Here is a 24506-nt window from a genome sequence, read left to right as displayed (position 1 = left end):
CGAGTTCCTCTGCATCTCTCTCTTCCCCTTCTGATAAGGAAACGACCGCTGACCGCGCTGGAAGCCTGCAAACCTGCAACATAGTAGCAAAGACGACTACTGCAACTCTGTAACGCTGATCCTGCCGCCTTCTCGACTGTTTTCCTGCTTGTGCATGCTGTGGGGGTAGCCTGCCTCCTCCCTGCACCAGAAGCTCAGAAGAAATCTCCTGTGGGTCGACGGAATCTTCCCCCTGCAACCGCAGGCACCAAAAAGCTGCATTACCGGTCCCTTGGGTCTCCTCTCAGCACGACGAGCGAGGTCCCTCGAATCCAGCGACTCTGTCCAAGTGACCCCCACAGTCCAGTGACTCTTCAGCCCAAGTTTGGTGGAGGTAAGTCCTTGCCTCACCTCGCTGGGCTGCATTGCTGGGAACCGCGACTTTGCAGCTACTCTGGCCCCTGTGCACTTCCGGCGGAAATCCTTTGTGCACAGCCAAGCCTGGGTCCACGGCACTCTAACCTGCATTGCACGACTTTCTAAGTTGGTCTCCGGCGACGTGGGACTCCCCTGTGCAACTTCGGCGAGCACCGTTTCACGCATCTTTGTAGTGCCTGTTTCTGGCACTTCTCCGGGTGCTACCTGCTTCAGTGAGGGCTCTTTGTCTTACTCGACGTCCCCTCTCTCTTCAGGTCCAATTTGCGACCTCCTGGTCCCTCCTGCGCCCCAGCAGCGTCCAAAAACGCCAAACGCACGATTTGCAGCTAGCAAGGCTTGTTGGCGTTCTTTCGGCGGGAAAACACTTCTGCACGACTCTCCACGGTGAGAGGGATCCGTCCACCAAAGGGGAAGTCTCTAGCCCTTTTCGTTCCTGCAGAAACCTCAGCTTCTTCTGTCCAGTCGAAGCTTCTTTGCACCCGCAGCTGGCATTTCCTGGGCATCTGCCCATCTCCGACTTGCTTGTGACTTTTGGACTTGGTCCCCTTGTTCCACAGGTACCCTAGATTGGAAATCCACAGTTGTTGCATTGCTGGTTTGTGTCTTTCCTGCATTATTCCTCTAACACGACTACTTTGTCCTTAGGGGAACTTTAGTGCACTTTGCACTCACTTTTCAGGGTCTTGGGGAGGGTTATTTTTCTAACTCTCACTATTTTCTAATAGTCCCAGCGACCCTCTACAAGGTCACATAGGTTTGGGGTCCATTCGTGGTTCGCATTCCACTTTTGGAGTATATGGTTTGTGTTGCCCCTATCCCTATGTTTCCCCATTGCATCCTATTGTAACTATACATTGTTTGCAGTGTTTTCTAAGACTATACTGCATATTTTTGCTATTGTGTATATATATCTTGTGTATATTTCCTATCCTCTCACTGAGGGTACACTCTAAGATACTTTGGCATATTGTCATAAAAATAAAGTACCTTTATTTTTAGTATAACTGTGTATTGTGTTTTCTTATGATATTGTGCATATGACACTAAGTGGTACTGTAGTAGCTTCACAAGTCTCCTAGTTCAGCCTAAGCTGCTCTGCTAAGCTACCATTATCTATCAGCCTAAGCTGCTAGACACCCTATACACTAATAAGGGATAACTGGGCCTGGTGCAAGGTGCAAGTACCCCTTGGTACTCACTACAAGCCAGTCCAGCCTCCTACATTGGTTGTGCAGTGGTGGGATAAGTGCTTGAGACTACTTACCACTCGTCATTGTACTTTTCATAAGAGAAAAATATACAAAACAAGGTCAGTGTATATACACATAGCCAAAAAGTTTTGCATTTCCTCTTTTCACTCTTTTCTAAGTGCTGAAAAGTACCTCTAAACTTTCAAAAAGTTCTTAAAAGTTTAAAAAGTTTTTTTCTGTCTTTCCAAAAAGTTCTGAAAACTTTTTTCTCTTTTTCTATCACTTTAACTCTCTTTAAAAATGTGTGGCACAGGCCAAAGTGTTGATCTGTCCAAACTTGCATATGACAACCTTAGCTGGAAAAGAGCAAGGAGTCTCTGTATAGAGAGAGGTTTGAGTGTAGGGAAGAATCCTTCCTTGGAACTGTTACTTAACATGCTTAGAGAACAGGATAAGGCCATAGGTGCCCCATCTGTTGAAAAAGTACCTAATAGTTCCCAATCTGATTCAGGGACTCCCCCAGGAAAAGATTCAGGAAAGAAACTTCCTAGCCTGCCCATTAGTAGACAATCTAGCATAGATGGTAATGATGATGAGCCACACCAAATAAATAGTGTTGTCTCACATCATAGCAAAAGCATTTATTCTCACCATACTTGTAGTAATGTTTCTGTAAACCAAGCTGTTAGGGTGGCTTCTGTAAGGGACAGGTCTCCTTCTGTTCATTCCCATCATAGCTCTGTTTCTAGAAATGTCCCTCCCACCAACCCTGATGACAGAATGTTAGAGAGGGAACTCAATAAGTTGAGGGTGGAACAAACCAGACTGAAGCTTAAAAAGCAACAGCTGGATTTGGATAGACAGTCTTTTGAATTAGAGAAGGAAAGACAGAAGTTGGGTTTAGATACCCATGGTGGCAGCAGCAGTATTCCCCATAGTCATCCTGCAAAAGAGCATGATTCCAGGAATCTGCACAAGATAGTTCCCCCTTATAAGGCGGGGGATGACATTAACAAGTGGTTTGCTGCACTTGAGAGGGCCTGTGTTGTACAGGATGTCCCTCAAAAGCAGTGGGCTGCTATCCTATGGCTATCATTTAGTGGAAAAGGTAGGGATAGGCTCCTTACTGTGAAAGAAAATGATGCTAATAATTTCCAAGTTCTTAAGAATGCACTCCTGGATGGTTATGGCTTAACCACTGAACAGTACAGGATAAAGTTCAGAGAGACCAAAAAGGAGTCTTCACAAGACTGGGTTGATTTCATTGACCAGGCAGTGAAGGCCTTGGAGGGGTGGTTACATGGCAGTAAAGTTACTGATTATGACAGCCTGTATAACTTAATCCTGAGAGAGCATATTCTTAATAATTGTGTGTCTGATTTGTTGCACCAGTACTTGGTGGACTCTGATCTGACCTCTCCCCAAGAATTGGGAAAGAAGGCAGACAAATGGGTCAGAACAAGAGTGAACAGAAAAGTTCATACAGGGGGTGACAAAGATGGCAACAAAAAGAAGGATGGTAAGTCTTCTGACAAGGGTGGGGACAAATCTAAAAATGAATCTTCATCAGGCCCACAAAAACACTCTGGTGGGGGTGGTGGGTCCAAATCCTCCTTTAATCAGAACAAGGAAAAGAAACCATGGTGCTATTTATGTAACATAAAAGGCCATTGGACAACAGATCCCAGTTGTCCAAAGAAAGGCACCACAGCTCCTACCACTACAACCCCTACTGCTACACCTAGTGTCCCTACTAATAGCAGTGGTGGTGGGAGCAAACCTACTAATAGCCAATCCAAGGGAGTAGCTGGGCTCACTTTTGGTAATTTAGTTGGGGTTGGTCTGATTAGGGAGACCACAGAGGCTACTTTAGTCTCTGAAGGGGCTATTGATTTAGCCACTTTGGTTGCTTGCCTCCATAACTTGGAGAAGTACAAGCAACTAACCCTAATAAATTGTGTTGAGGTCCAGGCCTACAGGGACACAGGTGCCAGTGTCACAATGGTGATTGAGAAACTGGTGCACCCTGAACAACACATACTTGGACACCAGTACCAAGTAACCGATGCTCACAACATAACACAAAGCCACCCCATGGCTGTTGTAAATCTCAACTGGGGGGGGGGGTAACTGGTCCAAAGAAAGTTGTGGTAGCTTCAGATTTACCTGTAGACTGTCTATTAGGGAATGATTTGGAGACATCAGCTTGGTCAGATGTGGAGTTGGAGGCACATGCAGCAATGCTGGGCATCCCAGGGCATATTTTTGCTTTGACAAGGGCTCAGGCCAAAAAGCAAAAAGGACAGGGAAGCTTGGATCCTGGAACAATGGACCAAGTGCTCCCTAAAGCTAGGGCTAGTAGAAGCAAACCACTTCCTACTATCCCTCCCTCTACAGTGGATTCTAATTCTGAGGAAGAAGAATTCCCTCCCTGTGCAGAACCTACACCAGAGGAGCTGGAAGCAGACACTGCTGAGCTTTTGGGTGAAGGGGGGCCTGCCAGAGAGGAGCTGAGTGTGGCACAGCAAACCTGTCCCACATTAGAGGGTCTCAGACAGCAAGCTGTCAAACAGGCTAATGGGGATGTCAGTGACTCTCACAGATTTTACTGGGAGGACAACCTCTTGTACACTGAGCATAGGGATCCTAAACCTGGAGCTGCCAGGAGATTAGTGATTCCTCAGGAGTACAGAAAGTTCCTCCTAACACTGGCACATGACATTCCCCTAGCTGGGCACCTGGGTCAAATGAAAACTTGGGACAGATTGGTTCCATTGTTTCATTGGCCTAGGATGTCTGAGGACACAAAAGAATTTTGTAAGTCCTGTGAAACCTGTCAGGCCAGTGGCAAGACAGGTGGCACCCCAAAGGCACCCCTTATCCCACTGCCTGTGGTTGGGGTTCCCTTTGAAAGGGTAGGGGTTGACATAGTTGGCCCCCTTGACCCTCCTACTGCTTCAGGCAATAGGTTTATCTTAGTGGTAGTGGACCATGCCACAAGATATCCTGAAGCAATTCCTTTAAGGACCACTACAGCTCCTGCAGTGGCAAAGGCCCTCCTGGGAATATTTTCCAGGGTGGGCTTCCCAAAGGAAGTAGTATCAGACAGAAGAAGCAATTTCATGTCTGCATACTTAAAGGCCATGTGGAAGGAGTGTGGTGTAACGTACAAGTTCACAACACCCTATCATCCACAAACAAATGGACTGGTGGAGAGATTTAATAAAACTCTCAAAGGCATGATTATGGGTCTCCCTGAAAAACTCCGCAGGAGATGGGATATCCTTCTACCATGCCTCCTTTTTGCCTACAGGGAGGTACCCCAGAAAGGAGTGGGCTACAGCCCCTTTGAACTTCTTCTTGTACACCCTGTTAGGGGTCCACTCACACTTGTAAAGGAGGGTTGGGAACAACCTTTAAAAGCTCCTAAGCAGGATATTGTGGATTATGTACTTGGCCTCAGATCAAGGATGGCTGAGTACATGAAAAAGGCCAGTAAAAACCTTCAGGCCAGCCAAGAGCTCCAGAAGCAATGGCATGATCAGAAGGCTGTTTTGGTTCAGTACCAACCAGGGCAGAAAGTGTGGGTCTTGGAGCCTGTGGCCCCAAGAGCACTCCAAGATAAATGGAGTGGACCCCACACAATTGTTGAAAAGAAGGGTGAAGTCACCTACTTGGTTGACTTAGGCACTGCCAGGAGTCCCCTTAGGGTGCTCCATGTCAACCGCCTGAAACCCTACTATGACAGGGCTGATCTCACCCTGCTCATGGCAACAGATGAAGGACAGGAAGAAGACAGTGATCCTCTACCTGATCTCTTCTCTTCCACAGATCAAGATGCTCTTGTGGAAGGTGTAGTTTTGGCTGATTGTCTTACTGCTGAGCAGAAAGACAATTGCATAAATCTCCTAGGACAATTTTCAGAACTCTTCTCTACTGTGCCAGGCACCACTTCTTGGTGTGAGCACACTATAGATACTGGAGACAGTTTACCTGTCAAAAGTAAGATCTATAGGCAGCCTGACCATGTCAGGGACTGCATAAAGCAAGAGGTCCAGAAAATGTTAGAACTAGGAGTGGTTGAGCACTCTGAAAGTCCAAGGGCTTCTCCTGTGGTACTTGTACCAAAACCCCATTCCAAAGATGGAAAGAAGGAAATGCGGTTTTGTGTAGACTACAGAGGTCTCAACTTGGTAACCAAAACTGATGCTCACCCTATACCCAGGGCAGATGAGCTCATAGATACACTGGCATCTGCCAAGTATCTAAGCACTTTTGACTTGACTGCAGGGTATTGGCAGATCAAATTGTCAGAAGATGCTAAACCTAAAACAGCATTTTCAACCATTGGAGGACATTACCAGTTCACTGTAATGCCTTTTGGATTGAAGAATGCACCTGCCACTTTTCAGAGGTTGGGGAACACAGTCCTGCAAGGGCTGGAAGCTTTCAGTGCAGCATATTTGGACGATATAGCTGTCTTTAGCTCCAGCTGGGATGATCACCTGGTCCACCTATGGAAAGTTTTGGAGGCCCTGCAAAAGGCAGGCCTCACTATCAAGGCTTCAAAGTGCCAGATAGGGCAGGGTAAGGTGGTTTATCTGGGACACCTTGTTGGTGGGGAACAGATTGCACCACTTCAGGGGAAAATCCAAACAATTATTGATTGGGTTCCCCCTACTACACAGACTCAGGTGAGAGCCTTCCTAGGCCTCACTGGGTATTACAGGAGGTTCATTAAGAACTATGGCTCCATTGCAGCCCCTCTTAATGACCTCACTTCCAAGAAGATGCCTAAAAAGGTATTATAGACAGCAAACTGTCAGAAAGCTTTTGAGGAGCTGAAGCAGGCCATGTGCTCTGCACCTGTCCTGAAAAGCCCTTGTTACTCTAAAAAATTCTATGTCCAAACTGATGCATCTGAATTAGGAGTAGGGGCAGTCCTATCACAACTTAATTCTGAGGGCCAGGATCAACCTGTTGCTTTTATTAGTAGAAGGTTGACCCCTAGAGAAAAGCGTTGGTCTGCCATAGAGAGGGAGGCCTTTGCTGTGGTCTGGGCTCTGAAGAAGTTGAGGCCATACCTGTTTGGCACTCACTTCATTGTTCAGACAACCACAAACCTCTACTTTGGCTAAAACAAATGAAAGGTGAAAATCCTAAATTGTTGAGGTGGTCCATATCCCTACAGGGAATGGACTATACAGTGGAACATAGACCTGGGAGTAGCCACTCCAATGCAGATGGACTCTCCAGATATTTCCACTTAGACAATGAAGACTCATCAGGTCATGGCTAGTCTCATTGTCCTTCGTTTGGGGGGGGGGTTGTATAGGAAAGTACCATCTTGCCTGGCATGTTACCCCCATTTTTCACTGTATATATGTTGTTTTAGTTGTATGTGTCACTGGGACCCTGTTCTCCAGGGCCCCAGTGCTCAGAAGTGTGCCTGAATGTGTTACCTGTGTAGTGACTAACTGTCTCACTGAGGCTCTGCTAATCAGAACCTCAGTGGTTATGCTCTCTCATTTCTTTCCAAATTGTCTCTAACAGGCTAGTGACCAATTTACCAATTTACATTGGCTTACTGGAACACCCTTATAATTCCCTAGTATATGGTACTGAGGTACCCAGGGTATTGGGGTTCCAGGAGATCCCTATGGGCTGCAGCATTTCTTTTGCCACCCATAGGGAGCTCTGACAATTCTTACACAGGCCTGCCACTGCAGCCTGAGTGAAATAACGTCCACGTTATTTCACAGCCATTTTACACTGCACTTAAGTAACTTATAAGTCACCTATATTTCTAACCTTTACCTGGTAAAGGTTAGGTGCAAAGTTACTTAGTGTGAGGGCACCCTGGCACTAGCCAAGGTGCCCCCACATTGTTCAGGGCCAATTCCCATTACACGCGTGCACTACATATAGGTCAATACCTATATGTAGCTTCACAATGGTAGCTCCGAATATGGCCATGTAACATGTCTGAGATCATGGAATTGCCCCCTCTATGCCATCCTGGCATTGTTGGCACAATTCCATGATCCCAGTGGTCTGTAGCACAGACCCTGGTACTGCCAAACTGCCTTTCCTGGGGTTTCACTGCAGCTGCTGCCAACCCCTCAGACAGGTTTCTGCCCCCCTGGGGTCAAGCCAGGCTTGTCCCAGGATGGCAGAACAAAGGACTTCCTCTGAGAGAGGGTGTTACACCCTCTCCCTTTGGAAAATGGTGTGAAGGCAGGGGAGGGGTAGCCTCCCCCAGCCTCTGGAAATGCTTTCATGGGCACAGATGTGCCCAATTCTGCATAAGCCAGTCTACACCGGTTCAGGGGACCCCTTAGCCCTGCTCTGGCGCAAAACTGGCAAAGGAAAGGGGAGTGACCACTCCCCTGACCTGCACCTCCCCTGGGAGGTGTCCAGAGCCCCTCCAGTGTGCTCCAGACCTCTGCCATCTTGGAAACAGAGGTGCTGCTGGCACACTGGACTGCTCTGAGTGGCCAGTGCCAGCAGGTGACGTCAGAGACTCCTTATGATAGGCTCTTACCTGTGTTGCTAGCCTATCCTCCTTCCTAGGTAGCCAAACCTCCTTTTCTGGCTATTTAGGGTCTCTGCTTTGGAGAATTCTTTAGATAACGAATGCAAGAGCTTATCAGAGTTCCTCTGCATCTCTCTCTTCACCTTCTGCCAAGGAATCGACCGCTGACTGCTCTGGACGCCTGCAAAACTGCAACAAAGTAGGAAAGACGACTACTGCAACCTTGTATCGCTGATCCTGCCGCCTTCTCAACTGTTTTCCTGGTGGTGCATGCTGTGGGGGTAGTCTGCCTCCTCTCTGCACTAGAAGCTCCGAAGAAATCTCCCGTGGGTCGACGGAATCTTCCCCCTGCAACCGCAGGCACCAAAAGATTGCATCACCGGTCCTCTGGGTCCCCTCTCAGCACGACGAGCGTGGTCCCTGGAACTCAGCAACTCTGTCCAAGTGACTCCCATAGTCCACTGACTCTTCAGTCCAAGTTTGGTGGAGGTAATTCCTTCCTCCCCACGCTAGACTGCATTGCTGGGTACCGCATGATTTGCAGCTGCTCCGGCTCCTGTGCACTCTTCCAGGATTTCCTTTGTGCACAGCCAAGCCTGGGTCGCCGACACTCTAACCTGCAGTGCACGACCTCCTGAGTTGTCCTCCGGCGTCGTGGGACCTTCTTTTGTGACTTCGGGTGAGCTCCGGTTCACTCTTCTTTGTAATGCCTGTTCCGGCACTTCTGCGGGTGGTGCTTGCTTCTGAGAGGGCTCCTTGTCTTGCTGGATGCCCCCTCTATCTCCTCACAGAATTGGCGACATCCTGGTCCCTCCTGGGCTACAGCAGCATCCAAAAACCCTAACCGCAACCCTTACAGCTAGCAAGGCTTGTTTGCAGTCTTTCTGCGTGGGGACACCTCTGCAAGCTTCTTCACCACGTGGGACATCCATCCTTCAAAGGGGAAGTTCCTAGTCCTCTTCGTTCTTGCAGAATCTACAGCTTCTACCATCCGGTGGCAGCTTCTTTGCACCCACAGCTGGCATTTCCTGGGCATCTGCCCACTCCCGACTTGATCATGACTCTTGGACTTGGTCCCCTTGTTCCACAGGTACTCTCGTCAGGAAATCCATCGTTATTGCATTGCTGGTGTTGGTCTTCCCTGCAGAATTCCCCTATCACTACTTCTGTGCTCTTTGGGGAACTTAGGTGCACTTTGCACCCACTTTTCAGGGTCTTGGGGTGGGCTATTTTTCTAACCCTCACTGTTTTCTTACAGTCCCAGCGACCCTCTACAAGGTCACATAGGTTTGGGGTCCATTCGTAGTTCGCATTCCACTTCTAGAGTATATGGTTTGTGTTGCCCCTGTACCTATGTGCTCTCATTCCAATCTATTGTGACTGTACAATGCTTGCATTGCTTTCTATTGCTATTACTGCACATTTTTGGTATTGTGTACATATATCTTGTGTATATTTGCTATCCTCATACTGAGGGTACTCACTGAGATACTTTGGGCATATTGTCATAAAAATAAAGTACCTTTATTTTTAGTATATCTGTCTATTGTGTTTTCTTATGATATTGTGCATATGACACTAGTGGTATAGTGGGAGCTTTGCATGTCTCCTAGTTCAGCCTAAGCAGCTCTGCTAAGCTACCCTTTTCTATCAGCCAAAGCTGCTAGACACCTCTTCTACACTAATAAGGGATACCTGGACCTGGTGCAGAGTGTAAGTACCCCTTGGTACCCACTACAAACCAGGCCAGCCTTCTACACCGGTGATGCAGTCTTTTGTTGCCTGCGGTTGCAGGGGGAAGATTCCGTCGACCCACGGGAGATTTCTTCAGAGCTCATGGTGCAGAAAGGAGGCAGGCTACCCCCAGAGCATGCACCACCTGGAAACAGTTGAGAAAGCCGGCAGGATGAAGCGATACAAGGTTGCTAGTAGTCGTCTTGCTACTTTGTTGCGGTTTTGCAGCCGTCCTGAGCAGTCAGCGGTCGATCCTTTGGTAGAAGGTGAAGAGGGAGATGCAGAGGAACTCTGGTGAGCTCTTGCATTCGTTATCTGGTGACATCCCCAAAGCAGAGACCCTAAATAGCCAGAAAAGGAGGTTTGGTTACCGAGGAAGGAGGATTGGCTACCAAGAGAGGTAAGAGCCTACCAGAAGGAGCCTCTGACGTCACCTGCTGGCACTGGCCACTCAGAGCAGTCCAGTGTGCCACAACCACCTCTGTTTCCAAGATGGCAGAGGTCTGGGACACACTGGAGGACCGATGGGTGAAGTGTATTTAACATGTTGTACATGTACTTTTAAGTTTTACTCATCCTATTAGTGGAATACTCTTCAATTTGTTTTTTTTCACAACTGACTACCTCTCCCACAGGATAACATTGGGTTGCCTTATTCCATTTAATAAGTGATAAGTTTTGACTGGGCGCAGGTAGCATTGTTGAGATTGATCTCTACAGAACTTTAATTTAAAACCCTCCTTAATGATAAAGGTGTAATTTTGAAGGTTGTAATTTTCTTGTTCTACCTATTTGGTGCCTGCTGCCTGTTTCTTGGGTCACATGACTACCTGTAGTTGGCAGTGGGTCTTTATATATTCCTTCCAGTCAGTATCACAAAGGGGGATTAGATGTTAGCCGATTGGGCCATCTCTAGCAGGATGGAAGGGCGGAGCTGTCACATACAACACTTGCACTTCAGAAGGATTTCACATTAGTCTATAGGGACCCTAGACAATCTAGGTCAAGGGCAGCAAGGAAGGAAATTCCAAGCACATCTGTGGCGGGAAAACTCTAGTTTCTCCCATTCAAAGGCTGGCGCCAAGTATAAATATTGGATGCTGTATAAATACTTTATACTTTGCCCGTAAGTTAATCCTCACTGCTTCCATGCCAAGCTACCAGAGGCTTAAGCACAGGTTAAATTAGTGACTTTTGTGGTTCACCCTGACAGGGATTGTGACTGTTTCTTAAAAAGGGCTCACACACCCCCTCAACCAATAACCACATTGCTCATAATCGGAACTTGGGCCTGATTTAGATCCTGGTAGATGGAATGCTCTGTCACAAAAGTGACAGATATCCTGTCCGCCGTGTTACGATGCCCTTAGCATATAATGGGATCGTAATACAGCGAATGGGCTACCCGTCACTTTTGGGATGGAGTATTCCCCTCCGCCAGGATCTAGATCAGGCCCCTAGTCTTTTTCTACATTTTCCTTGTTGCTGCATCCATGTTTAAAGCATAGAGACCCAATGGCAAAGGATGTTTGATGCTTTACTGACCTGAGCTATATTTCCCTTCTCTATTGTACCTTTATATTTTAATAAACCTTCATCGTTTTTTCTAAATTACTGGTCTCAAATTCTCTTTTTAGATCAGTCTTTTCTTTATTTACTGTACTTTGAAATGTTGCTTTGAACCTTATTCACAGAAGCATCCTCCCCGAGTACGTGAACTGGACACCACTACATCTAAGCACCAGCGCAGCAACAACACCGTAGCTGGTGGGGGTGACCTCTTTCTAATCTCTGTGCACTGATGGAGTAAACTCTTCCAAACAGTTAAGGTTGTCTCAGGCTAAGGATAAGAATGTGGAGCATCCACAATGGGCTCAAAGGTGTCTGGTCCAGACGGTGACAAGCACAGAGTCAACGGAATGAGTCGGATAGGACGTCACAAGTATTGGAATAGTGTGAAGATGTTACTGCTCACATGGTTCAATCCCACAATGGTACTATCTAGTGGATAAGAGCTTGGTATTTGGCCTAGTATTACTGACAAAATGAGAAGGAGACGGTATTTCTGAACTAAATGGAAGTTTCTTCTTGCACAAAACATGAAGGCTGCTGTGGCCTGCAGTTTGCAAAGTAAGTTTTGCAGCAGGTGCTTGGCCCAGTCGGCTAGTACACCAGATTAAGGCACAATGTCCAGTAGAAAATGAAGTGATTCATAGTGAGTGTTTCAGTGCGAATAATGAGAACAGAGTTGCCATGATCTGTAAACTGGTAGAATGTTTATTTTAAATATTCAAGTGGCAGAAACAAATGTCTGCACTTTTGTATACATGTTTGTAGCAATGTCCAGGAACAATGCCAATTTAAATTCCTGTATCTTTATAAATGCGAATGACTTCCTTGAAATAGCTAAATCAGTTCTGAACGTGATTTACAACAAAACTTCCTCCAAGGAAGTGAATTATAGAAATGATGAAAGAAATACATTCACAGGCCTGCTCCTCCACAGATTAATTCAGCTCAATAATTGGAGAATAGAAGCTACAAACCAGAGGGAAGACCTTCTCTGTGAAGGTATCTGTGTAGGTGAAGAGGTGCTCCTGGGTCTCAGCATTGAAGAAAGACACCAGCCCTCCCTCAAAGTCCAGGTAAACTCCAATGTGAGGTACTAATGGTAGCTGCCCCGAAAGTGAGTCAGCCATGCTGTAAATCCTAGGAATCAGTATATTATGCCACAAAACCCAGAAGCCATTGTCAGGCTCAACTTCCTGTTCGATTCTTTTTCTAGCAACAGACTGCCTGGCTACCCCTACATACCACAATACAACATAATATTTTCTGACACTGCGTGTGGGCACCTTCAGCTCCCAGTAATGCTTCCCAGAGGTGAAGCCCACAGTTCCGAAGACACAAGCAGGATAATGAAATCTCTTCATATTCTCGGTAACATTTTTTGCAACAGAAAGCCATGTGACTTGTTTCCCATCCGTGGAGATGTCGAGCGAAGGATGAGCTGTGTCCGGATCCCAGAAGAGAGATTCTGAGGAGAAAGAGAAGGGTTGTATAGGTGAGTCAGTCTGTCCAGCTGTCAGTCCCTCCTGTCTCATCTACCTTCACCCTTCTAAGCCACCAGCTTCTTTCTGTCACCCACCCTTCTATCTATCCATCACCCCATCCATCTGTGCATCCTCCTGTCTGTCCAAGTCCCTTTATCCCTTGATACAGTATAAATAAACACAAGGCATTTGAAGGATGTGGATGCTGAAATACTGCCTTTAAGATGACATTGAAACCCAGAATTGCCTTCAGACATGTTCTAGAAGACAAATCATCTTCAGTTCTCTACTGTGATCACATGCGCCAATCTGCTGCTCTCTTCGTTTAGATGCAAACTCCCTCTCTTTCAATATTAACAATGCTGTCACAAGATCTCTGGGCTTGTCAGGCCTGAGCTAGGTCATTATCATCTACACTGACTTAAAAAATTGAGATTAGGAGAGAAGACTGCAGAAGCGGTAGTGAGAATATGGGCTTGATTTAGATTTCAGCGGACGAGTTACTTTGTCACGACGGTGATGGATATGCCGTCCGCCAAAATATAAATCCCGTAGGAAATAATGGGTTGGACTTAAAAGAAACACACCCTTGTGAATCCATAACCGAAAGGAATCTGTTGGTTCCTGTAGGAGTAAAAGATCAATTCAGCCACTTTTCTCGTCACAAGCCCTGCTGACCCAAGGGCAGGCTTGCATCAGAATCAGGCTCTCAGTCACATTCATCTACGCAAAAGGGACAGGGATAAATGGAGACACCAGTCTTCTATTGCAGAACCAACTAATATGATTGCATAGAGGCACTGCCTCCCCATTACATCCATATAAGAACCAAGGGCAGAGGAAATGCAGAAGCAAGGAACAGAGCTACATCAGCTCCCTAATACACCCACTCAGCAACAAGAGTCAGGGCCCTTCAGACATCAGCCCCTATTATGTCCATGTAGGATCAAGGGGAGCAGCTCTCTGCAGACATTGGCGGCGTATGACATCCATACAGAAAGCCAGGATTAGGCTACATGCAGAATCATCTTCTGTTTACTTCCCTTCATGAACAAGGGACAGAACTACAAGCAGACACAGGCTTCTTGTTAGAGTAGTAAGGGACAGGGCCGCATGCATGCATTCAATCAATCATTCAGTTAGTATTTATAGAGCGCAGCACTGTCTCCCCCAGGGGTATCTGGGTGCTGGGGTGTGATGTCTCCATCTAAAATCCAGATCTTGAGTTCCTTTCTGAATTCCGCAAGAGAGGGTGCTGTTCCAAGGTAGAGGAGAAGTACATTCCAAGTCACAGCGGCGATGCGAGAGAAGGAACATCCACCACTGCGGCTGCCACGTGTACGAGGCTGGCCTGGTTTGTAGTGGTTACCTAAGGTACTTAGACCAGGTCCAGTTATCCCTTATTAGTGAAATGTAGGCAGTGTCTAGACGCCAGGCTGTCTAGAGGTAGCTGTAGGCAGAGCAGCCAAGGCTGAACTAGGAGACATGCAAAGCCTTTGCAATTCTACTGTAGTCACACAGTACTTACACACAAGAAAGACAATACTCAGTGTTACCAAAAATAAAGGTACTTTATTTTTGTGACACAAGGCCAAAATATCTTAAATGCTATACTCCCTTAGGAGGTAAGTATTATACACAAAAGATACACTAGTAACCAAAATCAGGTAAGTAAACAGTCATAAAATAGTGCAAATAGTGAAAATCACCATAGGTTATAATGGGCCTAAGAGGAACACAAACCATATACTAAAATAGTGAAATTTGAATGTCAGTTTCCCACCCAGGCAAGATTAATGTGTAGAGGGGCGCTGGGAGTGTAAGAAAACACCAAAGGTAAGTAAAGTACCCCACCCCAGAGCCCAGGAAAGCAGGAGTTCTACATAACTCACTAGAAGTCGTGATAAAGAGGTATGCAAAAGCCAAGCAAGACTGCAAGACACCAATGATGGATTCCTGGACCTGAAGACCTGCGGAGAGAGGAGACCAAGTCCAAGAACAGCTGAAGAGTCCAAGAAGAACAGGAGCCTCTGCTAACTCGGATGAAGGTGCAAAAGTGGATTCTCTGGTTAGAAGAAAAAGTCAGAAATACACCAAAGAAGACAGCTGCGGGTTCCTGCTTGGTGCAAGAGATGTCCCACGTTGAGTAGAAGAATGCACGCTAGTTTTCGTCATTGGATTCCGCCAACAAGCCTTGGCTCACCCAAAAGACTTGTTTGGTGGGAAAAGGCGCTACCTGGACCCAGGAGGGACCTGGGGGTCTCAACTTGGACTGAGGAGACAGAGGGGACCCTCCGTACTTCAGAGAACCCTCAGAAGACCAGGCAGCACCCACAGGAGTCCCAGGACACAGGGACAAAGAAATTGCAAATCACAGTCATTGCAGCACTACACAAAGGGATTCCATGCCACCGGGGAACAACCCAGGGAGCTGAGCGTCACAGGATAGAGTGCTGGGGACCTGGACTATGGTGTGCATGAAGGATTCCTTGGAGAAGTGCACAGAAGCCCTAGGAGCTGCAAAACATGCGGTGCACAGGGTTACTGTCTGGCTCAGGAAGGCAAGCTCTTACCTCCACCAAATTTGGGCAGTTGGACCTTTGGACAGTCTGGGTCACTTCAGTCCACCACCTATGTTCCAGGATCTGAGCTAGTTGTCAGGAGAGGCAACGCAGAGTACTGGTTGTTGCTGCAGAGAGGTGCCTGCTGAAGCAGGGAAGTGACTCCATCACCCCACAGGAGATTCCTTCGGTCCTTTTGGTAAAGGATGAAGACAGGCAGTCCTCGGAGCGTACACGACCTGGAAACTGTTGCAGTTGTTGGCAGGAGCTGAAGTTGCAGAGTTGCAGTAGCCTTCTTGGGCACTTTGTTGCAGTTGCAGAGAAATGATATCTTCTAAGATAACTTATTGTAATAAAAATAAAGTACCTTTATTTTTAGTAACACTGAGTATTGTCTTTTCTTATTATATAGTACATGTGATGAGTGTTATAGTATGAGCTTTAAATGTCTCCTAGTTCAGCCTAAGCTGCTCTGCTATAACTACCTCTATCAGCCCAAGCTGCTAGAACACAACTACATACACTAATAAGGGGATAACTGGACCTGGTGCAAGGTGTAAGTACCTCCAGTACCCACTACAAGCCAGGCCAGCTTCTCATATTGTTGGTGCAGCGGTGGGATAAGTACTTGTGACTGCTTTATCACTTTTCCATATTATGCTTTTCATAAGAAAATCATATTCTAGCTGTAAAATATACACAGGTGTAGGAGGCTGGACTGGCTTGTAGTGAGTACCAAGGGGTACTTGCACCTTGCACCAGGCCCAGTTATCCCTTATTAGTGTATAGGGTGTCTAGCAGCTTAGGCTGATAGATAATGGTAGCTTAGCAGAGCAGCTTAGGCTGAACTAGGAGATGTGTGAAGCTACTACTGTACCACAAGTGTCACTTGCACAATATCATAAGAAAACACAAAACACAGTTATACTAAAAATAAAGGTACTTTATTTTTATGACAATATGCCAAAGTATCTTAGAGTGTACCCTCAGTGAGAGGATAGGAAATATACACAAGATATATGTACACAATACCAAAAATATGCAGTATAGTCTTAGAAAACAGTGCAAACAATGTATAGTTACAATAGGATGCAATGGGGACACATAGGGATAGGGGCAACACAAACCATATACTCCAAAAGTGGAATGCGAACCACGAATGGACCCCAAACCTATGTGACCTTATAGTGAGAGTTAGAAAATTAGCCCTCCCCAAGACCCTGAAAAGTGAGTGCAAAGTGCACTAAAGTTCCCCCAAAGACAAAGAAGTCGTGATAGAGGAATAATGCAGGAAAGACACAAACCAACAATGCAACAACTGTGGATTTCCAATCTAGGGTACCTGTGGAACAAGGGGACCAGTCCAAAAGTCACAAGCAAGTCGGAGATGGGCATATGCCCAGGAAATGCCAGCTGTGGATGCAAAGAAGCTTCTACTGAACAGAAGAAGCTGAGGTTTCTGCAGGAACGAAAAGGGCTAGAGGCTTCCCCTTTGGTGGACGGATCCCTCTCGCCGTGGAAAGTCGTGCAGACATGTTTTCCCGCCGAAAAAATGCCAACAAGCCTTGCTAGCTGCAAATTGAGCGGTTAGCGTTTTTGGATGCTGCTGTGGCCCAGGAGGAACCAGGAGGTCGCAAATTGGACCAGGAGAGAGAGGGGACGTCGTGCAAGAAAAGGAACCCTCTCAGCAGCAGGAAGAACCCGGAGAAGTGCCAGAAACAGGCACTACAAGGATGTGTGAAATGGTGCTCACCCGAAGTTACACAAAGGAGTCCCACGTCGCCGGAGACCAACTTAGAAAGTCGTGCAATGCAGGTTAGAGTGCCGTGGACCCAGGCTTGGCTGTGCACGAAGGATTTCCTCCGGAAGTGCACAGGGGCCGGAGTAGCTGCAAAAGTCGCGGTTTCCAGCAATGCACTCTAGCGAGGTGAGGCAAGGACTTACCTCCACCAAACTTGGACTGAAGAGTCACTGGACTGTGGGGGTCACTTGGACAGAGTTGCTGGATTCTAGGGACCTCGCTCGTCGTACTGAGAGGAGACCCAAGGGACCGGTAATGCAGCTTTTTGGTGCCTGCGGTTGCAGGGGGAAGATTCCGTCGACCCACGGGAGATTTCTTCAGACCTTCTAGTGCAGAGAGGAGGCAGACTACCCCCACAGCATGCACCACCAGGAAAACAGTCGAGAAGGCGGCAGAAACAGCGTTACAGAGTTGCAGTAGTCGTCTTTGCTACTTTGTTGCAGTGTTGCAGGCTTCCAGCGCGGTCAGCAGTCGATTCCTTGGCAGAAGGTGAAGAGAGAGATGCAGAGGAACTCGGATGAGCTCTTGCATTCGTTATCTAAAGTTTCCCCAGAAACAGAGACCCTAAATAGCCAGAAAAGAGGGTTTGGCTACTTAGGAGAGAGGATAGGCTACTAACACCTGAAGGAGCCTATCAGCAGGAGTCTCTGACGTCACCTGCTGGCACTGGCCACTCAGAGCAGTCCAGTGTGTCAGCAGCATCTCTGTTTCCAAGATGGCAGAGGTCTGGAGCACACTGGAGGAGCTCTGGGCACCTCCCAGGGGAGGTGCAGGTCAGGGGAGTGGTCACTCCCCTTTCCTTTGTCCAGTTTCGCGCCAGAACAGCATTTCCAGAGGCTGGAGGAGGCTACTCCTCCCAAGCCCTAAGGCCCTTTTCCAAAGGGAGAGGGTGTAACACCCTCTCTCTGAGGAAGTCCTTTGTTCTGCCTTCCTGGGCCAAGCCTGGCTGGACCCCAGGAGGGCAGAAACCTGTCTGAGGGGTTGGCAGCAGCAGCAGCTGCAGTGAAACCCCGGGAAAGGCAGTTTGGCAGTACCGGGGTCTGTGCAAGAGAACCGGGGGATCATGGGATTGTGCCACCAATACCAGGATGGCATTGGGGGGGCAATTCCATGATCATAGACATGTTACATGGCCATACTCGGAGTTACGATTGTGAAGCTATACACATGCCTATGTATAGTGCACATGTGTAATGGTGTCCCCGTACTCACAAAGTCCGGGGAATTTGCCCTGAACAATGTGGGAGCACCTTGGCTAGTGCCAGGGTGCCCACACACTAAGTAACTTAGCACCCAACCCTTACTAGGTAAAGGTTAGACATATAGGTGACGTATAAGTTACTTAAGGGCAGTGGTAAATGGCTGTGAAATAACGTGGAAGTTATTTCACTCAGGCTGCACTGGCAGGCCTGTGTAAGAATTGTCAGATCTCCCTATGGGTGGCACAAGAAATGCTGCAGCCCATCGGGATCTCCTGGAACCCCAATACCCTGGGTACCTTATTACCATATACTAGGGAATTATAAGGGTGTTCCAGTATGCCAATGTAAATTGGTGAAATTGGTCACTAGCCTGTTAGTGACAATTTGGAAAGAGAATGAGAGAGCATAACCACTGAGGTTCTGGATAGCAGAGCCTCAGTGAGACAGTTAGTCATAACACAGGTAACACATACAGGGCACACTTATGAGCACTGGGGCCCTGGCTGGAAGGGTCCCAGTGACACATACTATTAAAACAACATATATACAGTGAAATATGGGGGTAACATGCCAGGCAAGATGGTACTTTCTTACAGGGGGTAGCCTGCCTCCTTCTTGCACCAGGAGCTCTGAAGAAATCTCACGTGGGTCGACGGAATCTTCCCCCTGCAACCGCAGGCAACAAAAGACTGCATCACCGATCCTCTGGGTCCCCTCTCAGCACGACGAGCGTGGCCCCTGGAACTCAGCAACTCTGTCCAAGTGACTCCCACAGTCCAGTGACTCTTCAGTCCAAGTTTGGTGGAGGTAAGTCCTTGCCTCCCCACGCTAGACTGCATTGCTGGGTACCGCGTGATTTGCAGCTTCTCCGGCTCCTGTACACTCTTCCAGGATTTCCTTCGTGCACAGCCAAGCCTGGGTCCCCGACAATCTAACCTGCAGTGCACAACCTTCTGAGTTGTCCTCCGGCGTTGTGGGGCTCCCTTTTGTGACTTTGGGTGGACTCTGGTTCACTCCTCGTCTAAGTGCCTGATCCAGTACTTCTGCGGGTGCTGCCTGCTTCTGTGTGGGCTCCCTGTCTTGCTGAGCGCCCCCTCTGTCTCCTCATCCAAGTGGCGACATCCTGGTCCCTCCTGGGCCACAGCAGCATCCAAAAACCCTAACTGCGACCCTTGCAGCTAGCAAGGCTTGTTTTCAGTCTTTCCGCATGGGAACACCTCTGCACACTTCTTCACGACGTGGGACATCCATCCTCCAAAGGGGAAGTTCCTAGTCCTCTTCGTTCTTGCAGAAACCAAAGCTTCTTCCATCCGGTGGCAGCTTCTTTGCACCCTCAGCTGGCATTTCCTGGGCATCTGCCCACTCTCGACATTGTCGCGACTTTTGAACTTGGTCCCCTTGTTTCACAGGTACTCAGGTCTGGAAATCCACTGTTGTTGCTTTGCTGGTGTTGGTCTTCCTTGCAGAGACCCCCTATCACGACTTCTGTGCTCTCTGGGGGTTACAGGTGTACTTTACACCTACTTTTCAGGGTCTTGGGGTGGGCTATTTTTCTAACCCTCACTGTTTTCTTACAGTCCCAGCGACCCTCTACCAGCTCACATAGGTTTGGGGTCCATTCGTGGTTCGCATTCCACTTTTGGAGTATATGGTTTGTGTTGCCCCTATACCTATGTGCTCCTATTGCAATCTACTGTAACTTTACACTGCTTGCATTACTTCCGTTTGCTATTACTACATATCTTTGGTATTGTGTACATATATCTTGTGTATATTTCTCATCCTCATACTGATGGTACTCACTGAGATACTTTTGGCATATTGTCATAAAAATAAAGTACCTTTATTTTTAGTATATCTGTGTATTGTGTTTTCTTATGATATTGTGCATATTACACGAGTGGTATAGTAGGAGCTTTACATGTCTCCTAGTTCAGCCTAAGCTGCTTTGCCAGAGCTACCTTCTATCAGCCTAAGCTGCTAGAAACACCTCTTCTACACTAATAAGGGATAACTGGACCTGGTAGTGGGTACCTCTGGTACCCACTACAAGCCAAGCCGCCCTCCTACAATAGTTATCCTGTGTAGGAAAGTACCATCTTGCCTGGCATGTTACCCCCATTTTTACTGTATGTATGTTTGTTTTTGCCTATGTGTCACTGCGAACCTGCTAGCCAGGACCTCAGCGCTCATAAAGTATGCTGTGTATTTGTTCCCTGTGTGGTGCCTAACTGTATCACTGAGGCTCTGCTAACCAGAACCTCAGTGTTTATGCTCTCTCTGCTTTTAAAATTGTCACTGCAGGCTAGTGACTAATTTTACCAATTCTCATTGGCACACAAGAACACCCTTATAATTACTTTGTATATGGTACCTAGGTACCTAGGGTATTGGGGGTCCAGGAGATCCCTATGGGCGGCAGCACTTCTTTTGCCACCCATAGGGAGCTCAGAGAATTCTTACACAGGACTGCCACTGCAGTCTGAGTGAAATAACGTCCATGTTATTTTACAGCCATTTTACACTGCACTTAAGTAACTTAAAAGCCACCTATATGTCTAACCCCCTCACCTGGTGAAGGTTAGGTGCAAAGTTACTTAGTGTGTGGTGTAGGAGGCTGGACTGGCTTGTAGTGAGTACCAAGGGGTACTTGCACCTTGCACCAGGCCCAGTTATCCCTTATTAGTGTATAGGGTGTCTAGCAGCTTAGGCTGATAGATAATGGTAGCTTAGCAGAGCAGCTTAGGCTGAACTAGGAGACGTGTGAAGCTACTACAGTACCACTTAGTGTCATATGCACAATATCATAAGAAAACACAATACACAGTTATACTAAAAATAAAGGTACTTTATTTTTATGACAATATGCCAAAGTGTGAGAAGGTAGCCTCTTTCTAGCCTTGTTACCCCCACTTTTGGCCTGTTTGTGAGTGTATGTCAGGGTGTTTGTCACTGTTTTCACTGTCTCACTGGGATCCTGATAGCCAGGCCTCAGTGCTCATAGTGAAAACACCATGGTTTCAGTATGGTTGTTATGTGTCACTGGGATCCTGCTGGTCAGGACCCCAGTGCTCATAGGTTTGTGGCCTATATGTATGTGTCACTGGGACCCTGTCACACAGGGCCCCAGTGCTCATAGGTGTGCATGTGTATGTTCCCTGTGTGGTGCCTAACTGTCTCACTGAGGCTCTGCTAACCAGAACCTCAGTGGTTATGCTCTCTCATTTCTTTCCAAATTGTCACTGACAGGCTAGTGACCATTTTTACCAATTTACATTGGCTTACTGGAACACCCTTATAATTCCCTAGTATATGGTACTGAGGTACCCAGGGTATTGGGGTTCCAGGAGATCCCTATGGGCTGCAGCATTTCTTTTGCCACCCATAGGGAGCTCTGACAATTCTTACACAGGCCTGCCACTGCAGCCTGAGTGAAATAACGTCCACGTTATTTCACAGCCATTTTACACTGCACTTAAGTAACTTATAAGTCACCTATATGTCTAACCTTTACCTGGTAAAGGTTAGGTGCAAAGTTACTTAGTGTGAGGGCACCCTGGCACTAGCCAAGGTGCCCCCACATTGTTCAGAGCCAATTCACTGAACTTTGTGAGTGCGGGGACACCATTACACGCGTGCACTACATATAGGTCACTACCTATATGTAGCTTCACCATGGTAACTCCGAATATGGCCATGTAACATGTCTATGATCATGGAATTGCCCCCTCTATGCCATCCTGGCATTGTTGGTACAATTCCATGATCCCAGTGGTCTGTAGCACAGACCCTGGTACTGCCAGACTGCCCTTCCTGGGGTTTCTCTGCAGCTGCTGCTGCTGCCAACCCCTCAGACAGGCAGCTGCCCTCCTGGGGTCCAGCCAGGCCTGGCCCAGGATGGCAGAACAAAGAACTTCCTCTGAGAGAGGGTGTGACACCCTCTCCCTTTGGAAAATGGTGTGAAGGCAGGGGAGGAGTAGCCTCCCCCAGCCTCTGGAAATGCTTTGTTGGGCACAGGTGTGCCCAATTCTGCATAAGCCAGTCTACACCGGTTCAGGGACCCCTTAGCCCCTGCTCTGGCGCGAAACTGGACAAAGGAAAGGGGAGTGACCACTCCCCTGACCTGCACCTCCCCTGGGAGGTGTCCAGAGCTCCTCCAGTGTGCTCCAGACCTCTGCCATCTTGGAAACAGAGGTGCTGCTGGCACACTGGACTGCTCTGAGTGGCCAGTGCCACCAGGTGACGTCAGAGACTCCTTGTGATAGGCTCCTTCAGGTGTTAGTAGCCTTTCCTCTCTCCTAGGTAGCCAAACCCTCTTTTCTGGCTATTTAGGGTCTCTGTCTCTGGGGAAAGTTTAGATAACGAATGCATGAGCTCAGCCGAGTTCCTCTGCATCTCCCTCTTCACCTTCTGATAAGGAATCGACCGCTGACCGCGCTGGAAGCCTGCAAACCTGCAACATAGTAGCAAAGACGACTACTGCAACTCTGTAACGCTGATCCTGCCGCCTTCTCGACTGTTTTCCTGCTTGTGCATGCTGTGGGGGTAGTCTGCCTCCTCTCTGCACCAGAAGCTCCGAAGAAATCTCCCGTGGGTCGACGGAATCTTCCCCCTGCAACCGCAGGCACCAAAAAGCTGCATTTCCGGTCCCTTGGGTCTCCTCTCAGCACGACGAGCGAGGTCCCTCGAATCCAGCGACACCGTCCAAGTGACCCCCACAGTCCAGTGACTCTTCAGCCCAAGTTTGGTGGAGGTAAGTCCTTGCCTCACCTCGCTGGGCTGCATTGCTGGGAACCGCGACTTTGCAAGCTACTCCGGCCCCTGTGCACTTCCGGCGGAAATCCTTCGTGCACAGCCAAGCCTGGGTCCACGGCACTCTAACCTGCATTGCACGACTTTCTAAGTTGGTCTCCGGCGACGTGGGACTCCTTTGTGCAACTTCGGCGAGCACCGTTTCACGCATCCTCGTAGTGCCTGTTTCTGGCACTTCTCCAGGTGCTACCTGCTTCAGTGAGGACTCTTTGTCTTGCACGACGTCCCCTCTCTCTACAGGTCCAATTTGCGACCTCCTGGTCCCTCCTGGGCCCCAGCAGCGTCCAAAAACGCCAAACGCACGATTTGCGTGTAGCAAGGCTTGTTGGCATCCATCCGGCGGGAAAACACTTCTGCACGACTCTCCAAGGCGTGGGGGATTCATCCTCCAAAGGGGAAGTCTCTAGCCCTTGTCGTTCCTGCAGTATTCACAGTTCTTCAGCCTAGTAAGAGCTTCTTTGCACCAACCGCTGGCATTTCTTGGGCATCTGCCCATCTCCGAGCTGCTTGTGACTTTTGGACTTGGTCCCCTTGTTCCACAGGTACCCTCAGTCAGGAATCCATCGTTGTTGCATTGCTGATTTGTGTTTTCCTTGCATTTTCCCTCTAACACGACTATTTTGTCCTTAGGGGAACTTTGGTGCACTTTGCACTCACTTTTCAGGGTCTTGGGGAGGGTTATTTTTCTAACTCTCACTATTTTCTAATAGTCCCAGCGACCCTCTACAAGGTCACATAGGTTTGGGGTCCATTCGTGGTTCACATTCCACTTTTGGAGTATATGGTTTGTGTTGCCCCTATCCCTATGTTTCCCCATTGCATCCTATTGTAACTATACATTGTTTGCACTGTTTTCTAAGACTATACTGCATATTTTTGCTATTGTGTATATATATCTTGTGTATATTTCCTATCCTCTCACTGAGGGTACACTCTAAGATACTTTGGCATATTGTCATAAAAATAAAGTACCTTTATTTTTAGTATAACTGTGTATTGTGTTTTCTTATGATATTGTGCATATGACACTAAGTGGTACTGTAGTAGCTTCACACGTCTCCTAGTTCAGCCTAAGCTGCTCTGCTAAGCTACCATTATCTATCAGCCTAAGCTGCTAGACACCCTATACACTAATAAGGGATAACTGGGCCTGGTGCAAGGTGCAAGTACCCCTTGGTACTCACTACAAGCCAGTCCAGCC

General features: G+C 47.7%; 1 protein-coding gene across 3 annotated transcripts in view; it reads right to left on the bottom strand.

Annotated features, from left to right (window-relative positions):
• Window positions 1-12130: 12130 nt before the first annotated feature.
• LOC138278707 (CD5 antigen-like) overlaps window positions 12131-24506 on the bottom strand; it is a 450781-nt gene continuing 438405 nt past the window's right edge. For all 3 annotated transcript variants that reach the window (XM_069219285.1, XM_069219288.1, XM_069219287.1), the window contains one exon: window positions 12131-12913. In XM_069219285.1, the coding sequence (XP_069075386.1) occupies window positions 12384-12913 (530 nt within the window). In that variant the 3' untranslated portion in view covers window positions 12131-12383. The remainder of the gene's footprint in view (window positions 12914-24506) is intronic.

Source organism: Pleurodeles waltl, unplaced genomic scaffold (assembly GCF_031143425.1).
Source record: "Pleurodeles waltl isolate 20211129_DDA unplaced genomic scaffold, aPleWal1.hap1.20221129 scaffold_54, whole genome shotgun sequence".
NCBI classification, from domain to species: Eukaryota; Metazoa; Chordata; class Amphibia; order Caudata; family Salamandridae; genus Pleurodeles; species Pleurodeles waltl.
The sequence above is the reverse complement of the archived record's forward strand: the minus strand, read 5'-3'. Positions and strand labels throughout refer to the sequence as shown.